General features: G+C 41.3%; 1 protein-coding gene across 4 annotated transcripts in view; it reads left to right on the top strand.

The window, feature by feature from the left end:
* Nucleotides 1-26,809, top strand: part of KCNAB1 (potassium voltage-gated channel subfamily A regulatory beta subunit 1) — a 444,529-nt gene that overhangs the window by 346,550 nt on the left and 71,170 nt on the right. For 2 of the 4 annotated variants that reach the window (XM_061417766.1, XM_061417774.1), the window contains exons 3-7: nt 7,625-7,662; nt 12,566-12,645; nt 14,856-14,900; nt 18,606-18,650; nt 20,452-20,495. In XM_061417766.1, coding sequence (XP_061273750.1) covers nt 7,625-7,662; nt 12,566-12,645; nt 14,856-14,900; nt 18,606-18,650; nt 20,452-20,495 — 252 coding nt within the window. Of the gene's footprint in view, nt 1-183; nt 468-592; nt 784-7,624; nt 7,663-12,565; nt 12,646-14,855; nt 14,901-18,605; nt 18,651-20,451; nt 20,496-26,809 lie in introns of those variants that run through there. The other 2 variants (XM_061417784.1, XM_061417793.1) reach the window with 2 other exon arrangements.

Genomic DNA, 26,809 nt, shown 5'->3' with positions numbered 1-26,809 from the left:
TTGCATGATTTACTCTGCATATAAGTTACATAAGCAGGGTGACAATATACAGCTTTAATGTTCTCCTCTCCCAATTTGGAACCAGTCAGTTGTTCCATTCCCGGTTCTAACTGTTGCTTCTTGACCTGCATACAGATTTCTCAGGAGGCAGGTCAGGTGGTCTGGTATTCCCATGTCTTTCAGAATTTTCCACAGTTTGTTGTGATCCACACAGTCAAAGGCTTTAATGTAGTCAATGAAGCAGAAGTAGATGTTTTTCTGGAATTCTCTTGCTTTTTCTATGATCCAACAGATGATCTAAACCCAAATTGAGGGACATTCTATCAAATACTTGATCAACGTCAAGATTATGAAAGACAGATAAGGAAAGACACAACAGAGGACACTAAGAAGACGTGAAAACTTAATGCAATGTTGTGTCCTGTATAGGATCCTGGAACAGAAAAAAAGGACAATGAAATTCAAAGGTCTGTAGTCTAGTTACTAGTACTGTAGCAGTGTTAGTTTGCTGGTTATGATAATTGCACCCAAGTGATGTGAGATGTTAAAGGGCCAAGGAGGTAGCCTACCTGTAGGGATATGGCAGTTAAACTGTCAGGGGGTGGGTGTTGAGATTCTACATGGATGACCAGATAAGGCTCACAAAGAAAGTGGATTTTGAAAAAAGACCCAAATGTTACTACTTCTGAATATCTAAATATTTCTTCATATAAGCAAGGAGATCATTTAAATGATAAGCGTGTTTCCTTATGCTTAGCAATTACCCAGTAAACCACCAACAAGGTAATTGAGTAACCAAAGATAGAGGGGTGTGTGTGTGTGTGCCTGCATGTGTGTATAAAGCCAGTTTTCATTGTCTTTTACATTTCACTGATCATTTTCTATGCTCGGGTAGGTATATGCCAAGAGCCTCAAATAGAGGTTTTCAAAGCATATATTCCTTTGTACACGAAGGAATTTCATCAGAAGACACAATAACAGTTCAAAGTTCTCTTTATACTTCCTCTGCTTTAAGCAAGTTAGAAACAACAAGTGTCAGTTAAGTAAAATGATCTTCTAAATAGCATCTCACTAATTTGAAACATCACAGTGAAATAATCATATGCCATCCTAGGTCTCAAGAAGGCATGTTCTCATTAGAGGCAGAAAAATGATCAAGGAAACTGCCACAGAAGTTTTTGAGAATTGTGTTAAGTAATAAACCACCTTAGATCTTGTGAAGAGGGGTAGTAGAAATAAAATCACACAAGTAGAGTTTTCCTGTCTGAAAAACTGCCACTCAGTCCTTCTCCATCCTGGGGGAATACATCCTATTTGTAAGTGTCAGCTCTTCCTCGTGGTTGGTGGTGGACCCTGCCTATACTGTGCCCCTCCAATCCACAGGAAGCCTTGCAGCCAGGGACAAGGACTTTCCCCTGCCCTTCTCCAGGAGAGGGCACAGCTGTGTAGGTTCAGGGGTGAGAAGAAACACATCAATCACACAGGGGTTAGAACTGAAGACTGACACACCAAGGAAACCAGAATTGAAAGAGACATGTGTACCCCAATGTTCATCGCAGCACTGTTTATAATAGCCAGGACATGGAAGCAACCTAGATGTCCATCAGCAGACGAATGGATAAAGAAAGCTGTGGTACATATACACAATGGAATATTACTCAGCCATTAAAAAGAATACATTTGAATCAGTTCTAATGAGGTGGATGAAACTGGAGACTATTATACAGAGTGAAGTAAGCAGAAAGAAAAACACCAATACAGCATACTAATGCATGTATATGGAATTTAGAAAGATGGTAATGATAACCCTGTATGCAAGACAGCAAAAGAGACACAGATGTATAGAACAGTCTTTTGGACTCTGTGGGAGAGGGAGAGGGTGGGATGATTTGGGAGAATGGCATTGAAACATGTATAATATCATATATGAAACGAATCGCCAGTCCAGGTTTGATGCATGACACAGGATGCTTGGGGCTGGTGCACTGGGATGACCCAGAAGGATGGTACGGGGAGGGAGGTGGGAGGGGGGTTCAGGATGGGGAACAACATGAACCCGTGGCGGATTCATGTTGATGTATGGCAAAACCAATATAATATTGTAAAGTAAAAAAAAAAAATTTATCTTGAAAAAAAAAAGAACTGAAGACTGTTGATAAGCATTTTTCATGTTTCTATAAATCAAAATATACATGTTTATTTGGTGGGAAACTATCCCAGTACTTTGTACATTGATGATAGCCAAAAAGCCAATTCAATTCTATTTAACCAGATAATTATCAACCATTTTCCAAGGACTGTTTTATTCCAGGACTGTAGAGATAAGAAGATAAATGAAATAAAGCCCTATACTTCAAATAGCTTACTCTCTAGTAAAAGATTTAAAGTTTGTAAACAAATAACTATAAAAGAAATAAATAGCAAATGTCTAAAAGGTCAGGGAGGTAGCCTACTTAAATCAAATAAGCTGAATGGAGGAACGACAGAATCCCCAAAATGGAACCAGATTCTTCATTTTTACTACATTATGGTGTGGCTATGTATGTGTGTGTGTGTGTGTGTATATAATATCTCTATTTTATTTTATATTTAAAATTTTAAACTAAAACTGAAAAAGAAAAAAACATTTATTATTATTGTTATCTTATAATTCATTACTGCTCTGTCTTGGAATCAGAAACCTGATGTCTTTTCTTCTGTACTAAAATGTCAGCCAGGTCTATTTACTGTAATGTATGGTACGAAGCCTTAAATATGTAAACTAGGGTTGGTAATTTTTTTCAGATTAATTTTGGAATAAAACTGCTCCTAAACATAAGATTTTCCTAACATGGCTAGGTTCTTATAAGGAGGGTTATATCCTCCAAGATGGAAATACTATTCTAGCTTTCAATGTTGCCATGGTATTCAATGCCATTTTGTAGTAGAGTTTGGTAACTTCATAGCCCTTCATTTATACTATCAAAAATTAAGAAAGGTATGGCAGAAAGTGAAGAGGAACTAAAAAGTCTCTTGATGAAAGTGAAAGAGGAGAGTGAAAAAGCTGACTTAAAGCTCAACATTCAGAAAACTACAATCATGGCATCTGGTCCCATCACTTCATGGGAAATAGATGAGGAAACAGTGGAAACAGTGTCAGACTTAATTTTTGGGGGCTCCAAAATCACTGCAGATGGTGATTGCAGCCATGAAATTAAAAGACACTTACTCCTTGGAAGGAAAGTTATGACCAACCTAGATAGCATATTAAAAAGCAGAGATATTACTTTGCCAACAAAGGTCCATCTAGTCAAGGCTATGGTTTTTCCAGTGGTCATGTATGGATGTGAGAGTGGGACTGTGAAGAAAGCTGAGCGCCGAAGAATTGATGCTTTTGAACTGTGGTGCTGGAGAAGACTCTTGAGAGTCTCTTGGACTGCAAGGAGATCCAACCAATCCATCCTAAAGGAGACCAGTCCTGGGTGCTCATTGGAAGGACTGATGCTGAGGCTGAAACTCCAATATTCTGGCCACCTCATGCAAAGAGCTGACTCACTGGAAAAGACCCTTATGCTGGGAGGGATTGGGGGCAGGAGGAGAAGGGGATGACAGAGGATGAGATGGCTGGATGGCATCACTGACTTGATGCACAAGAGTTTGGGTGAACTCCGAGAGTTGGTGATGGACAGGGAGGCCTGGCATGCTGCGATTCATGGGGTCGCAAAGAGTCAGACATGACTGAGCGACTAAACTGAACTGATTGAAGCTGAATAAGCTGAAGAATTGATGCTTTCGAATTCTGGTCCTGGAGAAGACTCTTGAGAGTCCGTTGGACTGCAGGGAGGTCAAATCTGTTGATAGTAGGAAATCAATCCTGAATTGGAAGGACTCATGTTAAAGCTGAAGCTCTAATACTTTGGCCACCTGATGCAAAGAGCCGACTCATTGGAAAAGACCCTGATGCTGGGAAAGATTGAAGGCAAAAGAGAAGGGGGAGACCGAGGATGAGATGGTTGGATGGCATCGCAGACTCAGTGCACATGAATCTGAGCAAACTCCAGGAGGTAGTGAAGAACCAGGAAGCCTGGCATGCTGCAGTCTACGGGGTCACAAAGAGTTGGACACAACACAGCAACTGAGCAACAACAAGCTAAATAATGCTGGTTTGTTTTCTTAAAGCATGAAATCCAGTATTCAAAGGTCCCATTTTGGAAATTAAATTTCAGGTCACCATTTTCATATCTGGGAACTGACTGCAATGTTGAAAGAGTGAACCAAATTATTCTTTAACAAATGAATTTTCCAAAGACTATGTTGTCAGGACTGAGAAAAGCAAATGAGGTATTCGTGTAAATTATTCTGAATGTCCCAATAGAAAACTATCCACAAGGTGTCGAAGACGTGTAATGTCAGCAAGAAGCTTGGAACTTTGAGCCAATCTTTGCTGCTAAATGGATATGGACTACTTCCTTTGATGATATGAACAGTTAAAAAAAAAAATGCTCTCCAAGATCACAGCACAAGCCAGCAAATTCATTAAGCAAACACTGACCTGATTTTTCTCCAAGATATAGAAGAATAGCTGATTCATGATATTAATTACCAAATCCATGGCTTATTTCCTTTTAGCTTTTTAGCCCGAAGCCATTCCTGATAAATGAGGAAATTAATGGACTTATGCTTAGTGCCCCTTCAAAATACAGCCACCTCAGATCTGTTGCTTGACGAGTCCAAGCTTAGCCCTGCCCTCTGTGAGAACCCGATCTGTAGTAACACAATTTGGAACACTGCCTTCTATATCCAATGGTCTGAGACCCTTCTCATCACAAAGTAATTCTGATGTTTTGCCTTGCAGAGCCTCCTTGTTCAAAAATTCTTTAACCCTTCCAAAATTCTCAGAGCATCACAAATAAATATAGCTAATAGTGTGCTATTATTTATATATATGAGCTCATTTACTGCAATAGAAAATGCCACCAATAATTTAACTTATCCTGAAAGTTCTCAGCCAGATTTTCAACATGCTGAGCAGAAATGTTTCTGATTATAGGAACATTTGCAAGTGCTTGTTTATACTCTGGACACATAATTTCTGCTACATTCAAAAGAAACCCTTTTGTAAAAGTGTTATCTGTAAAAAGGTTTCGTTGCCCAGGCAATTTTTCCACTTAATAGAGAACTGCACTTCACAGCAGATCTTTTATTTTATTCTCATTCAAAACAAACACTGCCATTTCTTCAGTCCATCAAGTTTCCAAATGCCCATCTTTTCTGTATAATCCCAGTCATGGCTTATTTTATTATGGTGCCTTAAGTTGTAATTTTTCTGTTGTAAACATTCTTTGTTTACAACAAAGACTTTTCTTGGAAATTCTTCACATCTACCAAAAAAGGGACCCTTATTTTTTCTTGAAATACTGAACTCTGTTTTTTAGGAGATGCACAAGTCCCTTTTTCTCTAAATTTTACAATTAAAAAATAGCAGTAAACACGTGGGAGTAAATAACAACTGCCATTTGATCTCAGTGTTGAAAATACAAAGAGAGGTGTATGACCTTTGAATAAACAGGGAGGACATCGCCCCTCAGATTCAGGGCATGTTGGCTATGTGGGGACACTGACCCTCTGTCATTAGCAGAAGCTAGAAGTCAGACATTTAAAAGAAAAATCTCCCAAGATTAAGCAGATTAATTTCCTAAATTACCAAAGGTTGGTAACTTATATTAAAATTCCAAGTGGGACAACATTGTTCTTGCCGGGCACAAGAAGTCTGCAAACCGAGTGCAATCTGTAAACCTCCCATTTACAACCTCTGGGGATGGAGAGAGTACCAGTAAAATAATATATATCCTCCCTTTGTGTAGTCCCTGAGATTTAAGAAGAAAAAAGGTACAGTTACATCAACATGCTTCTATGGGGGTATGAATCCAAATACCACAATTAATTTTAGAAAGTTACTGATGAGGTGGCAAAATGCAGTGAGAAAGATATCCTCCTTGAAGCCCAGCACGTGTGGGGAATCCTGAGTGTATCATGTATTAGTTTGGTTGCTGCTAGAGTCGTCATCTGGAAATTGGGATAATAAAATTACCTTGTAAGTTTGTTAAAATTCATAGTGATGAACATACACATGTTTCTCAGTGTACTATTGGCATTTGGAAGATGTTCCATAAATGGTAGCTATCCTGTTATTGCAAAACATAAGTTTCCAACCACATTTCTTTGTTGCCCCCACAAATATGAGCTGCGCCCAGTCACCTCCTGTCACCCCTCCCTCTCCACGCCGTGTTCCCTCACCTGGCGCAGAAGCCCACGCCACAGCTCCTCAGCCCACTCAAGTGTTCTACTCATCTGCCTTGCCTGCACTCTTACCTGTACCTGGAATGCCTGTTCCTCCCTTCTTCGTTCATCTACTTCCTTTGAGACTTAACCTCTTCTCAGAAGTCTTTCTTGAGGGCCACCTCCCTCCAGTCAGAGTAGAGCACTCCTTCCCCTCCTGCCTCCTATCTGCCTTCATCATATCATTTGTCAACTAGTATTGTCAACTGTGAGGGGCTCCCAGGTGACTCAGTGGTAAAGAATCCTCCTGCCAGTGCAGGAGATGTGAGTTTGATCCCTGAGTCAGGAAGATCCCCTGGAGAAGGAAAGGGTAATCCACTCCAGTATTCTTGCCTGGAAAACCCCATGGACAGAGGATCCTAGTGGGCTGCAGTCCACAGGGTCACAAAGAGTCAGACAACGACTTAGAGACTAAAGAACAGCAGTTGTCAATAGTGAGCTCTTGGAACAGAGGAGCTAGGGCAATCACCTCACTATGCTGAGCATGTGGGTTCAATGACTTTGCCTGGAAGGTAGTTAGAGCTCAAAAAAAAAAAAAAAAAAAAAGGGTCAAGGAGAGAATTATGAATGAGTGAGTGACTATAGACCTGAGAGGCAATAGCCCACTCAGTGCCTGATTCTCTCTTGCTTTACACATGCAGCTCTTTGGCAACTGGTTATGCCTCTCCTGCTTGCCTTCCCGAACCTCACTCAGCAGCTACTGCCTCTATCCCACCCCAAAACCGAATGGCAATTTCCATTCTGGAGGGGCAGGTCATAAGAGAGGAAAAAGCTTAACTGTCACCCCTTGCAGCTTGGAAGTGGGGACTGGAAGAACCTCTGAGAGGGTTCCTTTTGAAAGGGAATAGAGAACACAAAATAGAGTCCCTCACTGGAGACAAAGGAAGGGAAAATTTGACCAAAGGTCTTCCCTTCCCTTTCAGAACTGCTAACTTCTTAGCCAGGTGGAATGAAAATGAGTGGGCAGGGGATGCAGGCTTGGGGCACTGCCTTCTTACACAGCAGCATATACAGTCCTAAGTCAGAAGAAAAAGCTAATACTTTTAGACATAATACTAATAATAGTATTAGTAGACAGGGCTAATACTAGCATATACTGGGCCTTTAAATGAAGAATAGACAAGCAAAGGGATGCAGATCCCTGCTGGGGAACTTAGTGATAGAAGGAGGATGGGCAGCACTTCCTGTCCAGGTACCTTCATGAGCAACCTACTGAAGTAGCCCCAGTGTAAGAAAAGTATTTTCCTTAATGCACAACATTAGAAAACTGATTATGAATAACATGCAAGTATTTATTCTTTTCCAGGAACATGGGTGACATTTGGAGGTCAAATTTCAGATGAGGTGAGTTACTTTTGTCTCCAATTATGCTGATCATAGAAAATGCAAAGCAAACTGTATTTTACAATACAGTTTCTGTGATTCTAGTATTTTAAAAGGATAATATTTTAATCACCGGAAATGGCTAAGATTGACTCAGAGATTATTTTCCACTTTATCTTGCTTCCTGTATTTTTCACATTTAGACTATTAATAGCTCTTGAAGCTGTCAATCTACTAAATGAGCAGGCTCAATAATTAGAGGACAATCAGTTTTGGAATTAGTATTTAGTAACTTTACGAAGAGATTTTATTGCTGGCATGTGTATACATATGTGTTTTAGCTTCACCTAGACCAACTGGCCCCAGTTTGTCTTGTTCCCATTTTAGTATTTCTCAGTCTTAGGAAAACTGGGTCACCCAGACTTGGGCAAGTTAATTCAACCTCCGTTCCTCATTTTTTCATATGCAAAACGGGAAGTTCTGTTGAAAATATTAACCATGTTATGCATGTCAGACATTTATATAGCCCTCTGACTAGTAAGCTGCAGATAAATGGGACCTATAACAATCGTATTTACTACAGAACTCCTTTACACCTTCATTTACACATTCAGAACGGTGCTTATCAAAATGATAATTCTGACCATTGCCTTTAACGATTACTTTCACGGCATAAATGAGCTATGGAGGCATTGAGTACCAACAGCTTCCCTGAAGAAACCCCTCAGGTCCCGTCAAGCCTTCCTTCGCTTCCTTGATACCACTGAGGAGTCAGGGATAGTGCATCTAAGCGGATATACTCACTGGGCTTCAACTCACTCTGCATTAACTGGATTTGTTAACATTTACAAATGTTAAATGTTGCCACATTAGTAAAATGCAGATGATGGTCCCTAAGATTAATGAAGGGCTCAGCCTGGTGCCTGACACAAGACAAGCTCTTTTAAAGGTAGTTCTTACTACCATCCCTAAGGAGACACTTAGGGAGATAAAGGGTCTTTTCCACAGCTCACAAGCTCATCCTGTTATTTAATAGATCCATAGGGAGGGGTCTTATCTTCTTATTTTTATCTATCTGAATGCCTGTTCCCAATATTGGTCATAGGTAGCATGGCGCCCCACTCCAGTGCTCTTGCCTGGAAAATCCCATGAATGGAGGAGCCTGGTGGGTTGCAGTCCATGGGGTTGCTAAGAGTCGGACACGACTGAGCAACTTCACTTTCACTTTTCACTTTGATGCATTGGAGAAGGAAATGGCAACTCACTCCAGTGTTCTTGCCTGGAGAATCCCAGGGACTGGGTGGGGGGGGCCTGGTGGGCTGCCGTCTATGGGGTCGCACAGAGTCGGACATGACTGAAGCAACTTAGCAGCAGCAGCAGATCATCACAAAGGGCTTGTTACAGTGGAGAGTACTTGGGAAGCAGACCTGAGGTGGAAATTAGCCTGCAGAACAGTTATTAGGAATCTGGGCTGTGATGCAGTCTCAGCAGTGAACTCAGCTGACCCCATGGAGATCTCTGAAGCTCAGATGGCCCTGCAGAGCTGTCCCAAGTTGGGGCAAGAGGAGTTTTTATATCCCTTGTATGACCAGTCATTGGACAGAGGCTGCCCTGGGAGGCAGGTCTGTCCCTGGGCTAGGTGACTCACTTTAGCCAAGTGCTTTCTGATGACGGCATTCCTAAGAGCTGGGGAAATAATTCCTTGAGTTCGAAAGGAGGACCAGGGTGGTCATCACCAGGTCCACTCCAGGGCCATCTCAGGAAAGGAGAATTGAGGCAGCACAGAGGCAAGTGCACAGATATCAAAGCAATGGATGCAGACTTCAATCAGATGCAAAATAAGTGATAAGGAAGGAGGGAGGTCTAAAGTTAATAATCCACTGTATCTAGCATGTGCATAACCTCTTACTGGCTGGTATGGTACTTGGAGCGGAAAAAGACAAATATACCTTCCCTTTCAGAGCAGAGGAGTCAACTGTAAGCATGTTATTCCCCTCTTCATCTTTGCTCTGCCCTTGACAGTGTCTGCTCTCTGCTGCAATGAGCCCAGCTTGCCCAGGTCAGAGTACACAGGGCCAGCCTCTGAAACTAATCATTTTAAAATTATGATTCTAAAAACTACACAATAAAGCTGTTGTGAATGACTGAAGAGACTTTCACCTCAATGCAGACCAGAAAAATAGCTGTTGTCCTTCTGGAGAGTAGCTGTGGCTTTTCCCCAGGGCCCAACAGAGAGATTGCCAGCAAGGAAGACAGGAGACACAGCCAGACCACAGTCACACCCATGGCTGAACTTGTCAAGTTAAACTATTTCCACGTGGCAGTGGAGGCACAAAGCCGACACTAACCTTAATATGCTGAGTGACGTAATTATCAGTGCCACCTTGGGAGGTGGTGATGCCCCCATTACTGTGTGAGTTCAGCCATTTATTGAATAGCCACTTGGCAGGAATGCTGTTAGGCTTCTTTCAATTGTAGGTAATAGTAAATCCAATTCAAACTGGCTAAACAAATAAGGGGAAAAACTATTTTTACTTTCTAATTAGAAATGCAGAGTTAGAGCAAGCTTCCAAGTTGACTCAGTTAGAGCCTCCGTTGCATTTCCTAGTGATTCTCCTGACCCTGTGTTCTTTTGTATGTCAACTTCATCCATACAAAATAGTAAGATAGCAGCAGGCATTCTAGATCTCAGTTAGAAAATTAATTCCAGGGAAAGTGTTGCTTATAGAAACACTGCAAGAATAACCAGGAAAAATGTCCCCATAAGTCCTCAGTCAATCTCCTCTCACATTTTATTGGTCCACATGTGTCACATGACCTTCCCTGAACCACGTTAGGCCCCCCAGGCCCTCCTTGGAGAGAGGTAAGGTCAGCTTCATCCAAGAGCTGCAGGTTCCCTAGGGGGCAGGACAGAAGCATCCGCATTTTGCAGATGATGAAACTGAAACATAGAGAGGTCAAATGATTTGCCAACATGTATTTATCTAATAGGGGCTTCCCTGATGGCTCAGTGATAAAGAATCCTCCTGCAGTGCAGGAGATGAAGGAGATGCAGGTTTGATCCCTGGGTTAGGAAGATTCCCTGGGGGAGAGCATAGCAACCCACTCCAGTATTCTTGCCTGGGAAATCCCATGGACGGCCTGGCGGGCTACAGTCTTTGGGGTCGCAAAGAGTTGGCCATGACTGAAGCTAATGAGCATGCATGCATTTATCTAGTAAGTGGTACCCTCGAGCTCAGACACTGGTCCTCTGACTTAGTCCTGTGATTTCCTTTAGTCCATGTTCAGATCTTCAGATCTCATGATTGGGAAATGTCTTATTTAGTTCAGCTCTCCATCCAGGATCCTACATCTTAAAATTTCTCCCTAGATGAGATTTATTATGCACATTTCCTGATAGTAATCCATTAGTATGACACATGACATAACACAGGGATAATATACAATACAAGCACAATAATCTCTAAAGTATAGGGCATGAGACTTCCCTGGCAGTCCAGTGGTTAAGACTCCATGCTTCAACTGCAGGGGCTCGGGTTTGATCCCTAGTTGGGAAACTAGCATCCTGCATCCTGTACTACCCAGCTGGAAAAAAAAAAAGTGTGTATATATATATATATATATATAGCAATTATGGCATGAAAAGCTATACTGTCTTAAATTTCAATTTATACTTAGGAGAAACGTCATAATGGTGCCAAATTAGAAGCAGTAATAATAGGCTTCCCAGGTGGCTCAGTGGTAAAGAATCTGCCTGCCAGTGCAGGAAATGCAGGAGACACGGGTTCAATTCTGGGTCAGGTAGATCCCCTGGAGGAAGAAATGGCAACCCACTCCAGTATTCTTGCCTGGGAAATTCCATGGACAGAGGAGCCTGGTGGGCTACAGTCCATGGGGTCACAAAGATGCAGACAAGACTAAGTAAACACACAATAACACTTTAGCTGCTATTCTAAGGGATTTGCGTTGTGCTAGCCTGACAGTTTTCTTGGTATATCACTTTAAAAAAAAAAAAATAGGAGAAGAGATTATCTTGAAAATACTGATAAAGCACCCTAGCCCACAATGAAAAACATAATGTAAAAATCAATTTCAATTATTTGTGAGGTGTGTAATTTTTCAGTTGACTAATAAGTCTATCAACAAAATGAAAAAATGTCCTTTCTCCAGCACTGTTTATTGCTGTCCCTCCAGAACCATCCCTCGAGGTGTAGTTTATAGCTGCTCCCCATGCTCTTTCGTCACACTTGCCACTCATGTTCAGCAGCACAAAGGAAGGAGCGAGGAGCTTGGCAGTCTCAGGCTGACCTGTGAGGAGCTGGAGCGCTCACCCTTTCCTCTCCATGCAGTGTCAGTGTGGCTGGTGGTCACTCTGTGACCGTGCCTGGGGCTGTGCTGAGCTGACGGGAACTTTCCAGCAGTCCCAGCTCTGTCTAACTTTTGATTCATCAGCACAGTCTGCTAAGCCTCCAGGGGAAAAAAAGACAAGCTTTTAGGTCAAGAGTTACCCAACTGCCAGAACCTATCAGCTTGGGAAAAAGAGAAAGATGAGAAATGAAGTCACCAGTGATCCAAACGACTGTCTTGGTCCGAGAGATTCCAGTGCCACAGAGAATGTCGTCAAACCAGGTGTTCCAAGCAGAGTGAGAAACCCAAGTCCCTCCGCCTCACTGTGCTCCTGGTGGCTGGGTATTCTCAGCACTGAAGGAAATCCCTGAGTGCCCAGTATAGGTCTGAGGGAAGGGGTAATTGTACCATCTTCAGGCTGGTTGAGTCTTCTTTTTTTCTTTCTTTAATACAACTGAGAAAAATAAGACTGGTCGGTGAGACTTCCATGTTCTTAAAGACCACCAGAGGATTCCAAGTTGCTTCCCAGGCTTGTAAAGCATTTGGCTTTCCAACTGACCTTCACATCCTCTTGCAGGTTGCTGAACGGCTGATGACAATCGCATATGAGAGCGGAGTGAATCTCTTTGATACAGCCGAGGTCTATGCCGCTGGAAAGTAAGTCAGTGCCTGATGCATCTCTCATGTCTCAGTTCTGGGCCCAAGAGACTCCCCGAGACCATTGCTGACACATTGGTGAGAAGGGTCTGTCTTTCCCACGCATGCTGATGCCATTGCTTTTCTTCCCTCCTTTACCTACCTCCACCAGAATTGGGGCTATTGACCATCTCTGGACTCCTCTGCCCACCCAGACCTTCCCACCGCTGGTCCCTGTATGAAGAAAGGACCGGAAGCGATTGCCACAGTCTGTCAATACTTGAGGGGCAGAAGTGGTTGTGACCAGAGTGATGACAGTGGAGACCCATAAATATTAGCTGAATGTAATTAATATAAGTGAGCAGATTCCAGCGTGGTTTTTCCAAAGCTAGTCTTTCATTTTATAACCACCCCACGTAGTTCCTCAACCTTGAGGAGAACAGGCACATCCTCTCTGCAGGGAAGTAGAGATTAAAGGAGGGATTCCCAAAGATGCCAAGAAACCGAATATCTTTTATAAGAGGGCATTTCAAGCTCTACGCTGAGGACAGACAGGGCTGCAAAGAGGCCTCACTTCTTTTTCTGGAGAAGTCACAGCGGCTACAACCTTCTTCTGGACCCTAGAGCAGGTTTGGAGCTCCAGGACAGGGCTCAGTGATAAGTCAAAGCACATGGGTACTGTGTCTTCAGTGTCCACCCCTCTGGTCCCACACAATAAGCACGTTCAACAGAAGTGGCCGCCTTGGCCTCCTGCTATGAACACGGATGCAGAAAAGAAACTAAACATCTAAACTGCTACTGGAGCAGCTCTGCAATTCTCTAACAGGGCTGAGGAACATCATCACCTGCAGGCTTCATTCCTCCCCTCTGGGTGAGAATAACAAACTGCTGAATCAAGTTCATCACTGCCTGATAAAAGTGCATTTTCCCAGCCTGGGTTTCCTCCTTTTCAAGGGCAGGGCTATGTTCAAGGACTATCAGGCAGGTTCAGAGCGCACATCCTTGATGTCTTCTGTTGTGTCCAAGGAGAGAAAATACAACTGATGAGGATTTGTTTCTTTCCACATCCTACTTTATCTCAGCATTTCCTTCTTCTGTTGAATCCTGCTTATTACCAAATGGGGCTAAAGCTGAAAAAGAGGGAGTGATTAACAAGTCTGTTAGAGTTCTGTTTGTATTCCTGTTGTGAAGGATAATCGGTCCTGATTAATTATTGATTGTTTGTCAGTGTGTAATGAGATAGGTTCCCACTGTGAGATGCAAGGTTGCAGGAGAGATGGGGGGAAAGAACCCTGAGGTAACGGTCAGTGTGCGTCCCCTTGGTTCCTGCTCCCCGGCTAACCCGCCTCGGGGTTTATTGCCAGGCTCTACACTCCTACAAAGACAGGACTTTTCAGCTAAGACAAATCACAATTAGAGATGACTTGCTCTATAGAATGCTAATGGACAATGCACTGATTACATTGAGGTCTCCATTCACAAAGCCTCTGAGAGCCCACCTGCTTCTCACAGTGTTGGTCTGACTGGGAGGAACCTAGAAGAAAGTTTTAGTATCCTTAAGCTTGGGTCCCAGCTGGGGTAGGTGGAGGGGGACAGGATGGAGAGAGAGTCTTGAGTATAACACTCCACGACCAGCGTCAGTGGCAGGAAGGACACTCCCCTATGACTTCGTATATCCTGCTCTTCTGACAACGCTTGTCACTGGAACCCACGACATTCTCTCTGTAGGCCACTGCACCTGCAGCCCTGGCTTTGGAACATCTAAGGCCACACATGTGTTCTTTAACCCTGCAAGATCGCCGGGGAGTCAGTATTTTCTGTCTGAAAAGCATGAGGTCTCACTGTCTTCTCTGGTCACAATCGGAGACCATGGCCATTAGAAAGAAACCCTTGACTCCCTTTGAATACCACCAAGCTAGACAGTTATATATAGTATCAGTGGTTCAAAAACGCCAAACTGCCAAATGACTCCACTGCTTCCTAGTATCAGGACCACAGGCGGTCTCCTGCCAGAGTGTCAGGATTTGGCAGGTGCTTCTGGAATGCTCCGGGAGCAGGATTCTGCAGGCACAAGCAGAAACAGCAGAAACTGCGCTACCAGCCGAGAGTGGCTTCTATTTTGGGGACATGTAGGCACTGACAGTTCAAACAAGGAAGGGATCTGGTGGTTTGGACTGACTCTTGCGTTTCCAGGATACTGTATCCTGAGACATTATCTGTTTCTCCTCCAGGGCTGAAGTGATTCTGGGGAGCATCATCAAGAAGAAAGGCTGGAGGTAATGTGTTCACCATACTCATTTAATAGCCTTTTAAAAAGACTGCTACTATTTTGTACCAGAGAAGAGAAAATAAAGTTGCATTACAAGTGATCAAAAAGACTGTCAGAAAATCCAATTCTTAGTAAAGAAATAATTTACAGTGCTTTGAAAGTAATTATTAGCGAGATCACTACTTGCACTTCAAAAATTAACTTGTCGTTGATCACAATGAATTACCATGGGTTGAGCAGAGGATGTTCATGAGATAATTGTGCATAAAATAAAGTGGCATTTCATGGTTTTTGACTGCCCTGTGTGGTGATCTGGTGAAGGACGGGAGCCACAGAATGCTAATTATCTCCATACATGTATTTATGTGCATTGTTCATTTTATTAACAACTCTGGATGCAAAGAAATGATGACCCAAGAAACCCTTGGGATAAATATCCCAAAGCTTTCTTGTTTGAGCACAATTAGCCAGCATCTCTCCTGTGTGCTGGGAGCCATATTATCTGGACATTCAAGAAAGTGCTTCCTCTGCTGTGCTTGAGGGTTTACAGTGCATCCTATCACCTTGTAGAGGCAGAGCTAGTAGTAATGAGGGATGCTATAATGTTGGGGGGGAGCAGCAAACCCCCTCTGTTTCACTACATGTGTCAGCCCTAGTAGCCACTTCTTTCCCAGCATGAGTACAGACTCAGGCAAAGACTGACAAAGACCACTGGTTGAGTTGGAATTCACTTCTGCTCTTGTATAAGATCTGCTGATGGCCAAATAAATGACAGATAACAGTTCTATAATACAAGTGGAAATGGAAATTCGGAAGTTCCTGGAAATATGAACAAATGAACTTTGGTGACCTATTTGCTCCCTTTCCCTTCCTCTCTTTACCCACTCCAGAGACTGTAAGAGTGTGAAGAGAAAATTATATTCAACCTTAAATACGGAAAAAGATTCACATCCCCACCCAGTCCTCCACCTTGCCTGAGTTACCATTTCACTCAGAATGTCGACCCATCCATCACTGCTCAAATAGGACTGTATCCCTTTGTGAATTATAGCTGCAACTGTTCAATGCTGCCTCTGTCATTATATGATATTCTCCCTTTGTGTGTTTGTGTGTCTTATTAAAACATTCGTCATATTGGATAAAGGGCCCACTTTACTCCAGCATGACCTCATCTTAATTTAACTAATTACATTTGCAGTGGTCTTGTTTCCAAATAAGCTCACATTCTGAGGTACTGGGGGACAGGGCTTTAGTATATCTTTTGTGGGGGACAAAATTCAACCTATAACAGACACTTTGGAGATGAGTCCAATAATGTCCAGTGAAATCAACAGCAAGGTGCAGGCTGCCAGAGTACACCTGAGGATGAAGAGGAAGCTTTGGTGCAGTAACTCTCTTCCCCTCTGCATCCACAGAACACTTGGTCATCACTCATCATACTTTGCAAAATTTCTTACATACCTTTTGTAGAAAATAGATTAACATGCATCTTTCGCAAAATGCTTTTCAATCTTGCCAATAAACACTCAGGCTATCCCCAAGATACAGATATTGATATCAGGTCATAAAAGTTCACAGCCACCCACCTGAGGCTGTTGAAAAGATAGACCATAACATCATAGCATGAAGGCTACAAAAGCAGGTTTCAACTAGCATCCTTCGCTTTTTGTCCCAAGACCACCGCTTGCTAGCTGTTTTGTCCAGGGCAAGTTACTTCTCTTTGCTGTGCCTCAATTTACCCACCTGTAAAATGGATGGCATAACTGTTCACGGAGCATTGTGCTGATAAAGTGAGATAAGGTGAACAAAAGAATTTTGAAAGCTGTGCTTTATCAATGTGAAATCCTCATAATATCATTCTTCACCCACTCAGAACAGCTGCTGTAGATGCCCCCCTGAAGTCCATGATAATTCATCAGGTTGTTGTCTACTCTTGTATTTGAACATAAATATTGGTATGCACACCCATGGAGGCCAAACATTTTACAGAAAGCCTAATTTGGGAAAAATAAGTCTATGGTGGTCTAAGGGTAGAATGCATGGCTTTGGCAGGGCCAACTGCTCTGCATAATCCAGAAGGCTGCACTCATTTTTTAATAAGATTCCATCCAGAGCTTTTTGTTGAAATTCTGAGAACACTTGCTGAAGGAGACCCAACTTCCCTGTGGCAGATTGCTATTATACTAGGTATCACGAGGTTGATGGATTAACTTGGAAAGTGCATCAGCCCTCTTGGGGTATGTAATTTCCAGATGTATATCTCTGTAGACCTTCTGTTAGTGATTCGAATTACTTTTCAGGGAATTGACTTCAGTAGGATGGGGTTACTGACATTTTCTACACATTTTTCTTGTTGCAGCCAAGTTATCAGAGTTGTCACCATCATTCCCCATTGGTTATCATTAATCATACTAGTCTTTTATGTGTAAGGGCTTCAGGCATTGACTCTACAGCTGACGGAATTAATAAACGCCTTATTTCAAATACTCTCGAAGTTTGGTCTTAACCTTTGAATCTCAAATGCCCTTTTTTCCTTCAGCCAGTTCAATTGAGTTATATACCTGGAGAAATTAAATTGTATTGAGCTCTACCTCCCAATTTTAATTTATAGAACTATAGTTCTTAAGACATATTTCATATTCCACAATCACAATAGTGCAATTTCATTTCCTGCCCTTGGGTGTGGTTTTGAGGAGGTAATGAATTTGCTGACAAGATTTCCACATTTCATTCCCTTAGGAATAAAGTGGTGGAAGTTTGAGTTAAGGATTTTAGGGTTGTTTTCCTAAAATAACATTTTCAATTAATAAGAAGTTGAATGGGAAGAAAATTTACTCATATTTATTGATTAAATTTATTCTATTTCCATGTAGTTGGTACCTTCCTGTGAAGGCAACTGGTTGTATGACTCTTTCCAATTGGTTGGAAAGAGTCATAATTCAGAGACACTAGGGTCCATGGTCTTTGGCAGGGGGTGTATGGAAAGTTCATGATCAATCAACACTATATCAGATGCTTGGTGAGTATTCAGATCAGATCAGGCGCTCAGTCGTGTCCGACTCTTTGCGACCCCATGAACCGCAGCACGCCAGGCCTCCCTGTCCAATACCAACTCCCAGAGTTCACTGAGACTCACGTCCATTGAGTCAGTGATGCCATCCAGCCATCTCATCCTCTTTCGTCCCCTTCTCCTGCTCCCAATCCATCCCAGCATCAGAGTCTTTTCCAATGAGTAAACTCTTCGCATGAGGTGGCCAAAGTACTGGAGTTTCAGCTTTAGCATCATTCCTTCCAAAGAAATCCCAGGGCTGAGTATTAGTGGCTGTCTATTTGAGCTCTGAAAGCAGTCCATCCTTTAGGCTTTTTTTACTTACTCTCTCACTTTCCATCCTGACTCTCCATGCCTACCACTCACCTTTGCTTTGCCACCACCCAGTCACCTGTGTGTTGTCATAGTCTTTCCTCTCCCAGGTCTTCCAGATAAAGCTTCCTTCCCTTCAGACCTCTTTCTCTAGGATCTGACTTCAAGTCCCCAGTCATCAGCTTCCCTTTGCCCTTACCTTTCAATGACATGAATGAAGAAATTTATCCTTTCACCAGTTTTAAAATGTGAGGCACAGTAAATTATTTCTACTGCTATAATAATAATATGACTCAATGGTATAACCAGCAATTTTTAAAATATTTCTTTCTGTGTTTGTTCAACATATAGGAGGTCCAGCCTGGTCATAACAACCAAACTCTACTGGGGTGGAAAGTAAGTCAAATGTCTTTCCTTCTCTACTCGACAGGGAACAACTAGTAGTTCATGCTTTAATTATTTTAGGCAATCATTTTACATCTAACATACTAAAATTAATTGGTTTAGAAAGAAAGTTTTTTTTTTGTCTTACTTGAAGGAAATTGCAATTAGCCTAGGATTCAATTTTTAGCAAGATACCCTCAAAGTAGTTTAGTGCAAAGCATGTGGTCACTTGTTACTAAGTGATTCATGGAGATTTTCAAATACCAACCTCATACTTAGAACCATTTCCAAAATAGTTCAAATTTCAGGCAAAGAAAATAAGCACATAGCATCACAGAAGAAAAGCTACTTAAATCTGCCAAAACTCAGACTTCTACAGAAAGCAATGATAAAAATATCTTTCCTGGCCCCACGTGTAAGTCTCTGATCATTTCTGCAGAGGGCTCTGAAAATGCTGATCAAAAGGACTATCTCATCGAAGAATAACAGGAAGCTGCCTGTATCACTTTCTGTCAGGTTAAATGAAAGAGTGGTCCTCTCCCTGTTGTGGGATACAGAAAAATTTCACAAGTTGAATTGGCTTCTGATGGGCCTACCGGTGTTTGAACTGGTGCTTACATTATTCAGCAGGTCTTAGAAGATTGGCCTTTTGACAAACATGTGAGAAAATAGCAGGCTATTTTATATACTTTTCATGGAAATCTCAAAGATTTTCATGGAGTCACAGCAAAAAAAGAAGACAAGTACAAACAAACAAAACCTTATTTACTTCCCTATAATTCATAAGGAACAGTTAAAGATAAAATTGAAGGGGAATCTTCTAATGAAAACACACACTCATATTTTATTGTTGTTTTTGAGCTTGTTTATGATGAATATGAAGATAGAAACATGGATTTTAGATTTTTATCTCTATTGTAGCCTATTAAAAAATAAAACCAACGGTACCTATAAGAAATGTAGGTTTGCATTGTGTGTACTCTGATTCATGGGGCCATTGCTTGGTGCTTTTGCCGTGGAACTGAAAACCTTGCCTATAATTTAGAAATAAACAGGAAATATGACAATCTGCAAGAACCAGTATGTAGTGGAGTACTACATGCAATATTATCTAATATACTTAAAAGATATAAAATCACCAAAAGTGAATGATAGACTACTGTGTTTTAAAAAGGGGTTGCCAAAGGTATTGATGTTAAAGAAATAATTCATCAATACTTTAAAACTCAAGGATCACATTTCTTTCTAATTGTCTAGAGTTTGAAAATGGTCTTGGCAGGAAAAAGTCTTAAAGGTTTTTTTTCTTGTTAGGAAACTAATTTAAAGAAGACTCGGTACATCACATTTTAAAAGAAAACAGCTGTTCGTTTTCTTCTGAAAGGCAAAGGGCACTTTCAAATTTACTTCCCTTTTCAGAAAAGTCAGTATTATCAGTAGCCTAACAGTCTTATAGTAAGCTCACAAATTGATGTCGTATTTTTTGTTTTTGTTTGGTTTAGGACTGGTTAACACAGTGGGAAGGTTGAGCCATTTGTCAAGTTATCAAATTATATATGGACAGGCATACATGGCTGACTTGTTATTTACATAGTATGACGACAGTGATGGTTAATTCATCTCTGGAGGTCTCCAAAGCCTCTTGATATACTGCCCACCAGTCTTCTCTCTCCAACCTGCCGTGGTACAGACTTGCCAAGAAAAGGGAATAGCATTAACAATTCAGTCAAGAATGATTATTCTTCTGCACTTTTGAAAGAGCAGTTTTTAAAAAAGCACACCCCACTCAAAGTCATTTGCTTCTTTTTCTTCTCAGAGCTGAAACAGAAAGAGGGTTGTCAAGAAAACATATTATTGAAGGTGAGTACTGCTGCTTCCATTTTATTTTCATTCGTGGGTTGCCAATTCAAGAAAGGTATCAACCAAATAAGTTCAAAACACATTGGAAGGGGAAAAAGTTTCTCTATGAGAAGAACAACAATCAACCATATGTTTCTTCCTGAGATGTGAAGTAATAATATACAGGGGGGAATGAAAACGCAAAAGCGAATGACTGGATGTTCTGGCATTCTTCTTTACAACTATACTAACATTAATAAAGCACTTCCATGAGGTTTCTTACTGTGCTTTATTGAGCTATAATTTATATATCATAAAAGTTTACCCATTTCAAATGTACAACTCATTGGCTCTGAGAATATTTACAGAGCATGCAGTCATCACCATGCTTCTGGTAGGTAGTTAGAATAGGAAACAGGAGTCCAGAATGGCGGTGGCTAAAAGACAAGGAAGGGAAAAGCCTGCGAAAATAGAACAAAGGAAGGTCGAGGACCAGAGTGAGGACCTCAGGTGGGACAAACACCCCTCAGGTATTTACACAGGGAAGGCCCAGGGGGGAGGAAGAAACATATAAAAAGAGGAGCCAAAGGGCCGGGGGTCTCTCTCTCTCCCGCGCTCGTGCACATTCTCTCTCTTTCTCTCTCTTCGCATCTTTTGGGTTGGCACGCCCCCACACCTCGAGGATGTATTTTCCTTTATTTTCTAAATAAAACTGAGGGAGCTATAACACTGTCCGAGAGCTATGATGCACCAAGGACTTTAATGTCCGTTGCTTCAAATTTTTGTTGAGAGGAGACAAAACCGAGGAGATTACACTCCCCTGACACTTTCATTTTAAAACACCTTCATATCCCCCCAAAGAAACCTGATACCTACTTACAGTCACTCTTAACCCCTCCTTACGCTCTCCCACAGGCCAGGCAGCCACCAAACTACTCTTGTCTCCATGAATTTATCAGTTCTGGACATTTCATATAAATGAGGTCATATAATATTTTGTGACTGGCCTCTTTCACTTAGCATAAAGTTCATCAAGTTGTGGTATGTATCAGTATAAATGTAAAAAATGTTTAAAGGGGCTGCCATATGTTTCTAATATCTTTACACAAGTTCATGAACTATTTCATAAAAATTCAAGATTTTTATACCTTTATATTCATAATTAATCATTGAGACAAATGATTTTTCTCCTTTTTAAAACTAATCTCTCTTATGAAATACTAAAATCACCCCAAAAAACATAAGATGTACTCTAATCCCACTACTTTAAAAATAAAAATAAATAAATTCCTCCCTTTGCTCACCTCATCCCACTCCATAGTTTGACAATCCAGTGCATATCCTTCCTTACTTTTCCCTGTAGTTATACTGACTTCTCTGTCTACCTGTACACACTTACTTATAAGCACAAAAATATATGTATTGATCACTAACTGGTTTTAGTATACTTGTAGGCATCTGGGTTTTGAAATCAGATGAACATTGGTTCAAGTTCCAACTCTTGTCATTTATGAGCTGGGGTACTTTGTACAAGTTACTTAATCTCACTTAGGCTCATCTCTTGGACTATAAGATGGGCTATAAATATCCTGCTTCACAAGGTTACTATTTAGGGATTGAACTTAGATTATTCACATAGAGCACAGTGTCTGTCGTATAATATGCACTTAGTAATGTTATTTTTGTCATCATCATCACCATCATCATTCTTAATAATGAACCTACTAGTGTTCCTTCTATGGATAAGGACACTAAGTAAGTAACATTCTGAAACTGCCACAATGAATGACCACTTTCTAGCTCTTGAGAAAGCTTCCAAATTCCTCACCCAAACAAAATCCCTTCTCAGGTCACATGTCCAGTTTGACATTGTACAGTCAAACCCAGCCTTCCTCCCCAACTGTTTCCATTCCTGCTCTAGTATTTGCCCCAATGATGTATGTCATCTACCACAAAGATTGTCAACAAGAAAAAATCCAAGTGTACCAAGCTGAACAGATATGGTGGCAGTGTGCTGCCTAGAAAGTTCTTGTTTTTCTTTTCTTTCTGATCTAATTGATTCCAAAAGAGATTCAGAAAGTGGTTTACAATAGCAATCAACAAAGAAATAGAAAATTAATGAGAAAAAGAATAGAGAAGTTGTGCTACTGTCTTCTCACTCAGTCTCCGTTGCTTTAATATGTACCAGTGTGTATGAATAATTTCAGAACTCTTTTTCTCTCCTTTTTAAGTCACGTTTCTTCAAGCCTCATACAATTTAATAGAAATACCTTAAAATTTCTCTCCCTTTAAATACATTGGGAATTCTCTTAAGGAACTAATCTCTCAAGATGGATAAACCAGTTCAACTGAAATTCAAGCTGACCCAGATTCAAAAAATAAAAAATTTCAAATTTTCAGATTGAAGAAGAATTGGGATTAATTATTATAATGTTCAAATGAGGGAAGAGAAAGTTGATAAAGAAATTTATGAGAAGAAAATGAAAGGTTCTATTTGCTCAGGAGTATAGATGAGGACCAAGGTCCATCCTTCACAGAGAAGGGAGAGGAAGGTTATATAGTTCTTCACTTCTGGTCCATTCATGCAGGGATGAAGGAGAACCATTAAGGAAGATTTCTGAGCTCACCCTAAGGTATAAGCTCACCCTGTATAGAGAAATACAGTCCTCTTTTATCTAATTCTGAGATAGGTAAATCCTGTTGGTACTATTCTAACTAGAAGCTGGAGGGGTGATTTCATGATTAAGAGCATTGGTTATGTATCATCCATCAGGCTGGCTTTCTGGTCCCTGTTAGAATAGGGAAATCAACCCTGAATATCTATTGGAAGAACTGATGCTGAAGCTGAAGCCCCAGTACTTTGGCCACTTGATGTGAAGAGCTGACTCACTGGAAAAGACCCTGATGCTGGGAAAGGCTGAGGGCAGGAGGAGAAGGGGGCGACAGAGGATGAGATGGTTGGTTGGTATCACTGACTCAATGGCCATGCGTAAGCAAACTCTGAGAGATAGTGAAGGACAGGGAAGCCTGGTGTGCTGCAGTTCATGGGATCACAAAGAGTTGGGCATGACTGAGTGACTGCACAATGACAAATGAGACAATGGAGACTGAGCTCAGAGAGTCCAATAGGGTTGATGATGAATAGACTTCACTTTCATGCGTTGGAAAAGGAAATGGCAACCCACTCCAGTGTTCTTGCCTGGAGAATCCCAGGGACGGGGGAGCCTGGTGGGCTGCTGTCTATGGGGTCACACAGAGTCGGACACAAATGAAGCGACTTAGCAGTAGCAGCATTATAATGTTCTTACTGTTGGTTTTATTTTGCAGTTTACAGTGTCAGCCAAAGACGAAAATACTCTTGAGTGCAGGAGAGTCAGCTCAAAGGATATTTCTAGGCAGACTGAAATTAGGGAATTGAGTGAATTTTACAGGAAAAAAAAGAAGAGACATGAGATTTCTAGACCCAAAATAAATTTTGAAGAGGTTTACAAATCGTTATCCTCGGGGTTCACTGAGACTTGTCCTGTGATGAAGGTGACCTTATTCAAGATTGGAGTTTCATATGCATATTACATTTGAGAAGTACTTTTGAAGAATGAGACAGAAGTCCAATTCTTGTAGAGCTCAGGCCATGTGTGTGCTGGATGACCTTGGCTACCCAAGTTATTTTTTAGAGTATAAAATTAGCTTAATTTGGGTATAATGCAGTTTTTTAAAAAATCTATGAAAGACCTTTTCAACAAGCCCTAAGTCCTTGACTTAGATACAGTTAGAAACAACATTCTCCTTAGATTCACAAGGAAGGAGTGAATATATTCTATACTTCTATAGTCATTTGAATATTCTATACTATATTCATTTGGAATCATAAGATCCACTCAGGCTCTGAAAGTCTATTTATCAATTTAGCCATTCCACAAACATTCATTAAACTCAAATTTGTGCCAGTGTTAAAATTTAGCAGATCAAAGCTCTTTAGTATCTAACATGAAAAAATGGAAATAGTTTGGTAAGTCAAATTGTAATCATAAGTAAAGTGTTTATTTGCTTTTATAAGCAAAAGCTGTGTCTGTCTGTATTTGCCTTTAAGGTAAGCAAGAGTTTTGTTATGTGATTCAAAACACAAACCCATTGTCACAATTTTAGGAGTAGGAGGGGAAAAATATTTTAAAAAGCTCCGCTTAAGACTTTTTAATGAAGGGCAAATGTCAAACCCTACAATCTGAACTTTTTAAGAAAGAGACGATTGATAATTTTCAATTAAAGAATAAATTTCCTAACAAATGGATTCACTACAGGATTCCTTTCTGATGTACCGTGTTCATGGTAAATTGAAATCATCCACCCCAAATAATCATGTTTCATAATGGGAGGTGTAGCCACTTATTCTAGTACAGGACAGTCTTCTTTAAGAAGCATGTCTCAAATCATGACTGAAGGTCTGATGAGAAGAAGCTGGAAAATTAAATGGAGAAGCAGTGTACATTATTTAAGGCAACATCTTTTTTCAAGCCTGACAGGAAAACAAATATGCCATAGGCGTAGAAGATGATGACACAGCATATTTGAATAGAAGCCTTGCAGAATTTCCAAACCGCTCACGGCCTTATTTCTACAAAGTTAAACTTGCCACAGTGAACACATGACCCACTTCTAACCCTGCCAACCTGCTTAATGTCTGAAATGAGCATATTTCTATAGATGCCTGTGAAATAGGTTTAATTGAATTGTTTCACCTTATGAACAATGCAGTTCCTATTAAACTTCAGAACCTAAAAGGGAGATTAACTTCGATTTCTTTTTACTGTAGTCACTTGAAAGCTACTTTCTTTACATAACATAATTTATCCTCCTGTGGACTTTTGAGGAATTTCCAGTTAACTTCTAGACATTTCCCTGAGAGCAGGAAATGTTTTTCCTGCTCCTCCATTTTCACTCCCACAGATACTGTGTTAGTGCCAAGAGACAGGCTAATGTCCAAAGTGCCTTCCCAGACTTCCCTGCTCATCTAGTGGCTAAGGATCCACCTGCCAATTTGGGGAACATGGGTTTGATCCCTGGTCTGGGAAGATTCCACATGCCATGGGGCAACTGGGCCAGGCACCACAATTACTCAGCCCATGCTCCGAAGCCCATCCTCAGCAACAAGCGAAACCACTGCAGAGAGAAGCCTGTACACTGCAACTAGAGAGCAGCACCTGCTTGCCACAACCAAAGAAAGGCTGAAGCAATGAAGACCCAGAATGGCCAAAAGGAAATACACAAATAAAAATTTAAAAACGAAAACAAAATTGCACTTCAGCAAGTACATTCAGTGCATGAGCGCACGTATGTCCTTAGGTTATGATTAGCCGTTTGGATGCCCCTCTGGAGCCAAGGTTAATGCATTTTCACACACCTACTTAAAACAATACTTGGCCCCAAGTCAGAGCTCAACAAATTTTTGCTCAGTGGAAATAGAACATGACTATGTGTTTATTGGAGATAAACTCTAAATGGCTCTCAAGAAGACACTTGTTAGCAAGCCTTCATGTTGCTACAATTTAGCTACAAGATTAAAGCATCCAAATAGAAAAAGGCAGGACTATCTGATTTGTTTTGCAGTCACATGAAGGATGGAAACAGAAAGATCATCTAGCTCCATTTTGTGTTTGGAAAGATGAGAATACTAAAGCCCAGAGGGGCTAAAAGACATTGGCAGGGTCATTCAGACCCAGCCAGAGCCGGTCCCGAGCTCTGTGTCTCACCTGCACGCACACCTCTCCTCTGAAGGCCAGACTGGCCCCTCTACCGGCCTAGAGCGCCGTGGGGTTGCCTGGTGCGCTGCTCAGACCCAACATGGCTCTCACCACCGATCTATTTCTCCCGTGACTTCATTTACTAACAATCCCATCATTCTCAGGCCAAAAATCTAAGAGTCCTTGATACCTCCAGCTCCACACTCCATATTCAGCACACCTAGAGTCCTCTTATTTCTACCTATACAACTTTTCCTGAACATGAATACTTCTCACCGACTTGGTCCACGCATGGTCTGCTGCAGTGACCTCCTTCTGGTCTCCTTCCCTGCTTTCTCTCTGGCTCCTCACAGGTCACTATCAGCAGCTGGGTATCAGTTCAGAACACAAATCTGCTTACATCATTTTCCAGGCTTAACTCTCATTGCCTTACCCCCTCACCAACATTCTGCTATCTCTGCTGCTGCTAAGTTGCTTCAGTCGTGTCCGACTCTGTGCGACCCCACCGACGCCCACCAGGCTCCCCCATCCCTGGGATTCTCCAGGCAAGAACACTGGAATGGGTTGCCATTTCTTTCTCCAATGCATGAAAGTGAA

The sequence above is a fragment of the Bos javanicus genome, chromosome 1, assembly GCF_032452875.1.
Source record: "Bos javanicus breed banteng chromosome 1, ARS-OSU_banteng_1.0, whole genome shotgun sequence".
NCBI classification, from domain to species: Eukaryota; Metazoa; Chordata; class Mammalia; order Artiodactyla; family Bovidae; genus Bos; species Bos javanicus.
The sequence above is the reverse complement of the archived record's forward strand: the minus strand, read 5'-3'. Positions and strand labels throughout refer to the sequence as shown.